The sequence below is a fragment of the Centropristis striata genome, chromosome 13 (assembly GCF_030273125.1).
Source record: "Centropristis striata isolate RG_2023a ecotype Rhode Island chromosome 13, C.striata_1.0, whole genome shotgun sequence".
Classification (NCBI taxonomy): domain Eukaryota; kingdom Metazoa; phylum Chordata; class Actinopteri; order Perciformes; family Serranidae; genus Centropristis; species Centropristis striata.
Genome location: NC_081529.1, coordinates 13,856,028 through 13,867,551, shown reverse-complemented (window position 1 = coordinate 13,867,551; position 11,524 = coordinate 13,856,028). Strand labels below are relative to the sequence as shown.

At 38.6% G+C, this 11,524-nt stretch overlaps 1 protein-coding gene across 1 annotated transcript; it reads left to right on the top strand.

Moving 5' to 3' along the window:
• Positions 1-310: 310 nt before the first annotated feature.
• slc16a3a (solute carrier family 16 member 3a) lies at positions 311-9,616 on the top strand. The gene is made up of 7 exons (XM_059347722.1): positions 311-450; positions 3,203-3,320; positions 4,158-4,419; positions 5,511-5,654; positions 6,350-6,963; positions 7,550-7,730; positions 8,875-9,616. The coding sequence occupies exons 3-7, from the start codon at positions 4,197-4,199 to the stop codon at positions 9,261-9,263; spliced, it is 1,551 nt and encodes a 516-aa protein (XP_059203705.1). The 5' UTR covers positions 311-450; positions 3,203-3,320; positions 4,158-4,196; the 3' UTR covers positions 9,264-9,616.
• Positions 9,617-11,524: the final 1,908 nt, after the last annotated feature.

Here is an 11,524-nt window from a genome sequence, read left to right as displayed (position 1 = left end):
TATGATTTTGATGCTAATCTTGTTAGAAAGAGATAAACCACCGAGATAAACACAAGGCCAAAAATAGCCAGTGGACTCATCACAGTGACCTCATTGGTCGATGTTGAATAACGACACTGATCCGGAGGCATTAGGACCCAGCAGCGTGCTTCTCCCTGCACGTCCTCCTGCCGGTCTGCATGCTGACGTGCAGGGAGGAACGGTGCTGAAGCAGGAGGCAGGAGGAGGGGCAGCAGCATCACTGGACAGGAGACTGAGGCAGGGGACAGGAGGAGGAACAGCAGCATCTCTGGACAGGAGACAAGAGGAGGAACAGCAGCATCTCTGGACAGGAGACAAGAGGAGAAACAGCAGCATCTCTGGACAGGAGACAAGAGGAGGAACAGCAGCATCACTGGACAGGAGACTGAGACAGGAGACAAGAGGAGGGACACTCAGCAGCATCAGCCGGTAAGAGACTCAACAGTTTGTCATTGCGTGCATTCTGACATCTAAACTGACCACATTCAGTCTCTCTGCTCATATTTCAAAGTCAGTATGGGAAGCAGGAAGGCGTCCGTCACAGCCACAGTGACACATGCATATCAATAGTATCAATATGTCTATTCTATATGGAGGTCTGTCATTTGGTCACGATGCCACCCAGTCGTGCATGTTGTGATGTTAGGTGTGGTGAAGGGGGGCTGTGTTAGTTTATGAAAAAAACTTAAAACCTTTTATTGTTCACTGCTGCTGCTGGAAAGTAGTTGATGAGATAAGATCACTGAGAGGGAACTTATATCTTATATCTCACAGTTATGGGCCAAAAATATTAAAACAATGATCTGAAAGAAGCTGAAAAGGGTGCACAGTCAGGTTAAAGCTGTCTGTGTGACTCATCACCCTTTACACACCAGTCATTCATTTCAAAGTTAGTATACAAATTCACTCAGTAAGAGCAAAATCATTCATAACAGTTGATCTGAGAAGACACTATCCAAGGAGACTTAGAGGAGGATTTTTATGAAAGCAGATATTGGAGTCAGGATCTGTGTACGACTGTAATAATGCATTGCCCCTGGGACTGACTGGTCACGTCACATTCCCGGCAGCGTGAGCCTTGAAATGGTCGTGTTACCCAGAGACAGTGGATTGCTCGCATGCATTTCTCCTGCTCTTCAACAGGTTGTTAATTAGAGCTGATGGAGCCACTAGCCATGTCCAAACAGCAGTGAGTGTCCTTACTGCTTCGGTTTGTAGAAATTGTCTCCTCAAAAATATCCCGACCTCAATCCTTAATACACACACATGCTGTACATGAATTAATTATTCATATGTTTGTGTGTGTGTGTTGGCCAAGGTAAATAATGGGTGCGTTGGTAAAAGCTATGTCTGGCTCCAGAGAGAGACCCTGAAGATCTATTAATCACCCAGAGCAGCTCCATTAGTGAGAATTATAGGGTGTAGTGAAACTGTCATTCTGGTTACTGTAGGCTTGTAAATACAGGAGGTGATGTGGGAAAATGTGGTCAACTACTACAAACACAGTGTTCTCATTACATTATATTAACATGTCCAGTTCCATGCCAATAGTCTATTTAGTTAACACTATTGTTTGTTTGAGTGCTGATTGATTGAAAGGTTTACAGTTCAGGTCTAAATACAGTGTCATGCTGTGTTTCAGTCACGTCTCATGATCAGTGGAGGTCAGGTGTTGGACTCAACAATATAATACTGTTCAGCCTTACAAACAGCTTGTTTGCCTGATATGTTTGGTATTATTCAGTGGTGGATAAAGTATTCAGATCCCTTACTTAAGTAAAAGTACTAATACCACACTGTGAAATTACTCCACTACAAGTAAAAGTCCTGCATTCAAAACTTACTGAAGTAAAAGTACAAAAGTGTCAGCATCAAAATGTACTTAAAGTATCAAACGTAAAAGTACTCATTGCGAAGAATGGACCCACTCAGATTGTTTTATATATTCTAAATATATTGTTAGATTATTCTTATTGATGCTTTTCTATAAGCAGTGTTTTAATTTTGAAAAGACAGGGTTTATTCTAACTACTTAATAGACTTTCATGTGGTTTAATTAAACAAATGTATAATAACTTTATATTTATCATGTTTTTTATGTTAAATCTCAACCTGAAAAGTAACTAAAGCTTTCAGATAAATGTGGTGGAGTAAAAGTTCAATATTTGCTTCAAAATGTAGTGGAGTACAAGTATGAAATTACATAAAATAGAAATATTCAAGTAAAGTACAAGTACCTCAAAATTATGCTTAAGTACAGTACATAACTAAATGTACTTAGTTACTTTCCACCACTGGTGCTATTGTGCAGGTACTTTGTCCTAACATTATAATAATAACAATTTCCCTTATTACAATACTACCAATAGCTATTTCTACTGTGTAGTACAATAATACTGCTGTTTGTAATGTTCATACCCTAAATAAATGGGTGAGGATGGCACATGTTGCTTTAATCTCAAGCTAAGTATAATCATCAACAGTGGTGGAAAGTAACCAAGTACATTTTCTCAAGTACTGTACTTAAGTAAAATTTTGAGGTACTTGTACTTAACTTAAGTATTTCCCTTTTATTTAATGTTATACTTTTTAGTCCACTACATTTAGCTGCCAGCTTTAGTTACTTTTCAGCTCAAAGTTACCATAAAAACATCAACTAGAAGTGATTTGGACTTTTTTTTTTTTCAAATTTATCCTCATAACAGTATATAAAGTAATAAAAATGAGCCCGACCTTGACTAAATTAAACTGCTGCTTACATAAATGCATCAATACAAATAATCTAATAATACATTTAGAATATATAAAAACAATCTCAGTGAGGACATTCTGCATACCAGGTATTTTTTCTTTTGATACTTAAAGTACATTTTGATTCTGATACTTCAGTAAATTTTCAATGCAAAACCTTTACTTGTAGTGGAGTAATTATGTCGCATAGTATTGGTAATTGTATTTAAGTAAGGGATCTGAATACTTTTCCCACCACTGGTCAACAAGTATGCATATGATATCGCTTTTATGGGGTTTTAAAATGAATCAGAATGAGCTAGAAAGGCGAAGCAGCTTTTGTCTAATGACTTTAGGAGAATTTGGGTGTTGTTGTTATGGTAAACTACATAGTTTATGCACAAATGTTTTGCTTGTTGGATTGCTTTCACTGTCTGGTTGTTTATTTTAGTTCCTGTGGGGTGCTGGTCCAATCTCCTGAAAATCTCCCGCCCCTGCTCAGCTAATCAACACTGAGACACATCATGTGTGACGGTGAAGTTTTCTGAGGGGAACGTGTCAGAACCTGTGTGAGTTTTCTTATAACCACACACACATACACAATGTGCATCTCTGCTCAATGTTTTATGTTACCAGTGGTGGAATATAACTGTACTAATAAAGTACATTTACTCAAGTACTGAGCTTAAGTACATTTTTTAGGTTTGTGTACTTTACTTAAGTATTTCCATTTTATGTGACTTTATACTTCGACTCCACTGCATTTTAAGGCAAATATTGTTCTTTTTACTCCACTACATTTAGCTGACAGCTTTAGTTACTTTTCATTTTGAGATTTTAACATAAAAACATGATCAATTTAAAGTGATTCGAATTTTTTAAAATTACTTTTCAGGTCAACAGTTAACATGAAAAATATGTAATTGATTTAAAATGATTAAAAATGATGATTAATTTTTTCAAAATTAAAAACAGTATATACAGTATATGAAGTAGTTAAAATCACCATGGCTTGAAAAAACTGCTGCTACCATAAATGCATCAAAAATAATAATACAATATTTAGAATATATAAAACAATCTGAGTGGGTCCGTTCTGCATAATGAGTACTTTTACTTTTAATACTTGAAATACATTTTGATGCTAATACTTTTGTACTTTTACTTCAGTGAGTTTTGAATACAGGACTTTTACTTGTAGTGGAGTAATTTCACTGTGTGGTATTAGTACTTTTACTTAAGTAAGGGATCTGAATACTTTATCCACCACTGAATGTTACACATATCCACTTTTGACTAAATATGTCCAGTGTGGGAGCAGTATAATTGCTGCAGTGCACTAATTAGATGCACTAACAGACTAACTATCCATCATTTTGTTGTCATTTTCATTTTTTCTGCTATAGCTTCTCTGTCAGCCTTTGTGAACCAAGCCGTAGTGCACTATGGGAGGCGTGGTGGCGGACGTGGATGCAGGTGGGGTGAAGGCTCCAGATGGCGGGTGGGGCTGGGCGGTGCTGGCCGGCTGTTTTGTCATCACGGGGTTCTCCTACGCTTTCCCTAAAGCAGTCAGCGTGTTCTTCAAAGAGCTGATCAGGGAGTTCGGGGTGGGTTACAGCGACACGGCCTGGATCTCCTCCATACTGCTGGCCATGCTCTACGGCACAGGTACAGCACCACAGCACAATGCACACATAAGCTCCAGTTTTGTTTAGGAGTTTGAACATCTTACAATATTATGCAGCCCAACACAACACATGCACATACTACAATATTTTAGTAATAGTCATATTTGTCAGCACTTCTCTCAGTAGACCAAACAAACCAGAGTTCACTGTACTATAAACACTTTAGAATATTTCCATTTCTATCATTTAATTTATATGTGCAATGGTCCATATCCAACTGGTGATTCTGTCTACCATTGTTTTCTTCAATTTCTTGTTCATTTTAATGCCTGGTACAACTAAAGGTACATTTGTTTGGATAAATACAGTATAATGATAACAACAAAAATAGCTCATAAGAGTGCCAGGCATTAAAATTAACAAGAAATTAAAGAAAACAAGGGTGGTCGAATATTTTTTTCCATCACTGTCATGGTCCTAACTTTTTTATTTTAATTGTTAATACTTTTTATATTTCTACTTGTTTATATTGTAAATTGTTTTACTTGTTTATTTGTAATACTTCTCTTATATTTCTAGTCTATACTGTTGTCTATTTATTGTTTTTTACTATCCACTTTGCTCCTGTTGCTCTTGAAATTCCCCCTTTGTGGGACTCATAAAGGAAATCTTGATCTTAGTTTGCAGCTGTGACTCACGTCTGTGCCATATGCATAGCAATTAAAGTGGAGCAGTTTTTTGGCAATAAAATTCATGGTGTCAGGTTTCTTCCAACAATGCTTACAAAATGCAGTGCGGACTTTCCACTGACTCTATTCATTTGCCTTCCAAATGTTCAATTCTAGTAATTAAAACAAGCAGGCGGACAGGAAAAAAATCTAAAAGTGTAAATAGAAATAAATGGACAGTAACTCAAACTAAAAGTTAAGTGGAAACAACCAAAACTTAAAAGTTAAATGTAAATTTTGTCCTGGCATGGAATGCCTTGTCTCTGCATTCTCAAGGAAATTTCAACATATTAGCCATAATTTTTGTGTTTTCTGCCTTTCCCAGAGTCAGATGAAAAGATGTCTGACTGTCATGCTGTATCTCACACTAACAGCCTGACTGAGTGTGTTTAACTCTATCCAGGCCCTCTGTGCAGCGTACTGGTGAACCGCTTCGGCTGCCGTCCAGTGATGATGGTGGGCGGCCTCTTTGCCTCTTTGGGAATGATCCTGGCCTCCTTCTCCACCAGCATCATCCACATCTACCTCTCTACTGGGGTCATTACAGGTCAGAACTTCTGCTGAAAGTTTGTATTATAACATGCAGAGGTGGAATGGAAATAAGTACATTTACTCAAGTACTGTACTTAAGTACACTTTTGAGGTACTTGTACTTTACTTGAGTGTTTCCACATTATGTAACTTCATTCTTCTACTTCACTACATTTTTAGGAAAATATTGTACTTTTCACTCAACTTCATTTAGCTGCCAGCTCTAGTTACTTTTAAGGTCAAGATTTAACATAAAATACCCGATAAATGTAGTGATTAGACATAATTGCTGTATTAAACCACATAACAGTATATTAAGTAGTTAAAAATAATCATACCTAAATAGCAGTAAAATGCTGCTTACATGAATGCATCAGTAATAATAATCCAATAACATACTTGGAATACATAACACAATATGAGTGGGTCCATTCTGCATAACAAGTACTTTTACTTTTGATACTTTAAGTACATTTTGTTTCATTTTGATGCTTTTACTTAAGTAGCTTTTGAATGCAGGACTTTTACTTGTAGTGGCGCAATTTCACAACGTGGTATTAGTACTTTTACTTTTCCACCACTGATTATATGTGACTTGAAAGGATATGAATAATCTATGAGCATACATTGTCTTAATGCCTCTCTGAATAATTCAAATGTTTAAAATAAATCACTCAAAGATTATAATAAGTTGTATTTCCTCTGCTGCAGGTTTGGGGTTAGCCCTGAACTTCCAACCATCTCTCATTATGCTCAACCGCTACTTCAGTGAGAAGCGTCCTCTGGCCAATGGGCTGTCAGCAGCAGGAAGCCCCGTGGCCCTCTGCTGCCTCTCGCCTCTGGGCCAGGTCCTCCAGTACCAGTATGGATGGAGGGGGGGCTTCCTCATCTTGGGTGGCCTTCTACTGAACTGTTGTGTGTGTGGGGCTCTCATGAAGCCTCTGGTTTCACCCAAGATGCTCAAGGATAAGGACCTGGAACAGGTCGACAAAGAAGAAGAAACAGAGAAGAAGAAGAAGCCTAAAACCAAACTGCTGGACTTCTCTGTGTTCAAAGACCGTGGGTTTCTCATCTACACTGTGGCAGCATCCATCATGGTGCTGGGGCTGTTTGTGCCTCCAGTGTTTGTTGTGAGCTATGCTAAGGAGCTGGGGAATGAGGACACCAAATCGGCTCTGCTGCTCACCATTCTGGGCTTCATTGACATTTTTGCACGGCCCACATGTGGTGTGATCGCCGGACTGAAATGGGTGCGGCCACGCTGTGTCTACCTCTTCAGCTTTGCTATGCTCTTCAATGGAATCACTGACCTGGTTGGATCACAGGTAGGTGAATGCTTGATCATAGTGAACTGTAAAATACTAAATACTATTGTTTGTCTACAAAGCACTGAATAGTTTAGGACCGAAGTACATTTCTGATCTTCTGCTTAGCTACAAATCAACCAGATCTCTCAGATCATCTGGGACAGGTCTGCTCTGTGTTCCCAGAGTCAAACTAAACATGGAGAGGCAGAGTTCAGTTTTTATGCACCACATATCTGGAACAAGCTCCCAGAAAACTGCAGGTCTGCTGCAACTCTCAACTCTTTTAAATCAAGACTAAAGACTTTACTGTTTGCCACTGCATTTAAGTACTGCACTTTAACTTTTATTGCTTTGATATTTGATATTTTTTTACAATATTTTATCGGCTCGATTTCAGTCTTGAATTTTTATATTTGAATGTCATTTTACATATATGTCTATTTCTCATGCTTTTAATGTTTTGTGTAAAGCACTTTGAATTGCCCTGTTGTTGAAAGGTGCTATACAAATAAACCTGCCTTGCCTTGCCTTGCCTAAAGAAAATGAAGTGAAGCCTTAACATGTTTTGCCCTTCCTTCACAATACATTTCATAATTGTTCCCAGGCCAAGGACTATCCCTCACTGGTGGTTTTCTGCATCTTCTTCGGCATCTCCTATGGCATGGTGGGCGCCCTGCAGTTTGAAGTTCTCATGGCAATAGTCGGTACTGAGAAGTTCTCCAGTGCCATTGGCCTTGTCCTGCTTATGGAGGCCATTGCTGTGCTGGTGGGTCCACCTGGTGCAGGTCAGTCAGTAGAAAAAAACTAAAGTACACAATTTATCTTAAAAGTTTTGGCTGAAATTTACAGACCATATACACTCATTAGCCAGAGATGCTCTTCTGCAGACCTTGGTTGTAAAGAGTGGTTATTTGAGTTACTGTTGTCTTTCTGTCATTCTCCTCTGACCTCTGGCATCACTTAAATCACCTTTCTTCCTCATTCTGATGCTCGCTTTGAACCAATGTCTAAAAGCTTTGAGTTGCAGCCATGTGATTGATGGCTGATTAGGTATTTGTGTTAACAAGCAGGAGTACATAATAACTTGGTCGGTGAGTGTTTGTATTCATGACTAATGTGACCAATGAAAATAGTAATGTTGGTGGTAAATATAATAAAATGAAATAACATTATAGCAATGGTAACCGTAATAGTTGCAGTTATAATAGAATGAATAAGAGGAATGCTAGTCATAGTTGCAACAAATATCTGTATAAGTATCTGTAGTAATAGCAGTAATAATATGATTAATAGTAATGATCAGTGATGGAGTACCTAAGGACGTACTGTAAGTACAATTTTGAGGTACTTGTACTTTACTTGAGTATTTCCATTTTATGTAACTTTATACTTCTACTTCACTACATTTAGCTGCCAACTTTAGTTACTTGAGTATGATAAATATATCATGATTAGACTTTTTAAAAAATAAATCTTATTACAGTATATTAAGTGATTGAATGAGCCCTGTCTTTATAATATTAAAACACTGCTTACATAAAAGCATCAACACAAATCTTGTAAAAATATATTTAGAATATATTTGACAATCTGAGTGGGTCCATTCTACATAACGAGTACCTTAACTTTCAATACTTTAAGTACATTTTGATACTTTTGTACTTTTACTTCAATATTGTTTTGAATGCAGGACTTTTACTTGTAGTGGAGTCATTTCACAGTGTGGTATTAGTACTTTTAGTAAAGTATCAGGGATCTGAATACTTTTTCCACCACTGATAATGAAGATCGTAGTAGTGGGAGTCTAGTAGCCTCAGCCACAATCCAGGCCCAACCATGATCCATGGTGATGATGATAGAAGTTAGTTAGTATTAAAGACTTGTGTATGTAACATTATCCGCTCATCTGTCTCCCTGTCTCTCCGCCAGGCCGACTTCTCGACGCCACCAAGAACTACATGTACGTCTTCCTGCTGGCAGGATGCGAGGTGGTCCTCTCAGCTCTGGTTCTGGCCATATGCAACTTCTTGTTTATCAGAAAAAAGTCCTCAGCGTCGGCAGACAAGCTCGAGAACATCACAGTGACGGACAATGCTGAGTCACTACAGGTGTGCTGCAAAGCTGCAGAGATGAGTGAAGAAGAGGAGAAAGGAGCAAGAGAGGAACAAGAGAAGAAGTCAAAGAAGGACGAGGAGACAGACAAAGAAGGGGAGGTCAGGCCAGAGAGTGTAACAGTGGACTCAGAGGAAGTAGAAAGGTTCTTAAAGGAGCCGCAGCAAAATGGTGACATGGCCACAAGTCCTGAAACATGCCTGTGAGCTGGGATGGAGGAGGCTGGGTGAAATTCTTCTCATTCCTTTTTTTATTCTTTATTTTTTTAAATAACCCCACAGCAGGTTAACTAAATTTTGACGTGTTCTATTGAGCACACTATTGCATAGTTGTGCTTTCGTTAAATTGAGTGTTTATTCTGTGTGTCCATGTCTGTCTTGGTGTCACTGCCATAGAGTAAAACTTAAGTCAGCAATATTTTAAAATGTGGTGCCTAACAGTATATAATAGAATAACTACACTGATTTATGTATACAGTTTTATTTTTGATGTTTATATCTTTACTCATAGTGTCAACACATCCTATAACTACAACTTTAAGCTACAGTCATGGAAATAATTATTAGACCGCCCTTTATCTTCAATTTCATGTTCATTTTAATACCTAGTACAACTAAAGGCACATTTGTTTGGACAGATATAATGATAACAACAAAAATAGCTCATAAGAGTTTAATTTAAGAGCTGATTTCCATGGTTTTCTTGATCATAACCAAAATCATTATCAAGAAAACCATGGAAAATGGTTAGATATCATCTCTTAAACTAAACTTTTATGAGCTATTTTTGTTGTTATCATTATATTTGTCCAAAATTAACAAGAAATGAAAGAAAACAAGGGTGGTCTAATAATTTTTTTTCATGACTGTATATCTGGTGAAATCAATTGATTATACTTTGTAAATTAATACTCCGCCAAACCTCCAAAATGTACCAGATCTATTTTGTAATCAAGGGACCAAATCATACATCCAGTTGTATAAACTGCCCACAGTGTACAACAGTGTACAGCAGCAGTCACCGCAGTGACCTTCTGTACTCTCCAGGGGTGTGTCTGACAGGATGGTTCTTCTGTTACTTAAATTATGTGGGACATTTGAAAAAAACCTCTTCTGAAACACATCAGTGTTGCTATGAGTCACCGTATGCTTCACAAGGAATCTAATAATAGTACAGCAATAATAACAGTACCTTTGGCAGCACCTTGCGTGTTCCCTTCAGGAATTGCTCTCAACACATTTTTATGTTTATTGTCTACCACTACAGTAAAATTATATCAGTACTTGGTTGTAGGGTCAGCATTAAATACAAGTGGATGGTTTAAAAGGTTGGGATAGCTCACTCCAGCTTTCAGCATTGGCCAACAGCACAACTTTGTGTATCAAAAGACTCAAAAGGAGTGTGTATATACGCTTTGCCCCATTATCAATGACTGACAATGACTGATTTGTTGGGATTTCAACAAGGATTGTCTATAGACGTATTACCATTAGGGTAAAAAGTGGCCGCAGGGGAAGCTTCAGGCTGAGCCCTCTCAAATGTCCGCTCACTCTGTGTGTCTCCATTACAAAAAAGGCCCCAGAGGGATTTACGAGACTCCGGAGGTCACATATGGTTTTCAAGCTTCGCGTAATCACTTAGCGACAGTTTCGACTGTGATCACACACGCAACGGATTAAACATGGGAGACGCAACTGTGGCCACGTCGCTAACAGTGCACAACGTCCACCACTGATCATAAACAAACCAGGATGGCTAACTGTGCACAGAGTGTCCGGTGCTTGTTGTAAACAAACAGAGGCCACTAAGTGAACACCTCCTGCTGAAGCAGCACATACACACTGTACTGCTACAGAGCTAACTGTTAGCCTATTAGCACTGTGCTGCTGTGCACCTTGTTCAGGACTGAACTATGAAAGGGCAGATAATCACACCTCTGCGGGACCACTATGAACGCTCTAAGGTGAAAAGCCAGTACGGATCTTTCCAGCAATATAGCGGGGTTTTGCGGGACCACACTATGAAAGGGGCTTATGTTTCTTGTCACTTGTGACTACTTGCTACTTCGCCGGCTTTTAGAAATGACATGTGTTGTTGTGCCGTTGAGTGCTACGTCACATCCCGCTTAGCGTTCTACAGTATCAGCAACCAGGCTTTTTTCAGGGGAGAAAAAAGCCCATGCTCTTCGACAGGGCTATAAAACGGACGGTCAAATGGCCGCTAGGACGGCTCATATTCAAATTAGGGGCTATTCGGCGAGTGAGACCCAGGTATCGACTGTAATGGAAACACGGCTCATGTAGCCAAAGCCTGCATTCTGTATCTTGATCCTCTGTGTCATAGATCTCTGTCCACACCAAAAGTGTATTAATCGGAAGCTTAAAATAGTCCTCAATAAATATGTTTGAGTAACAGTTTCAAAAAGACATAATAATTAAACTATTTATTTCTGAGGTGGTTGTGAAGA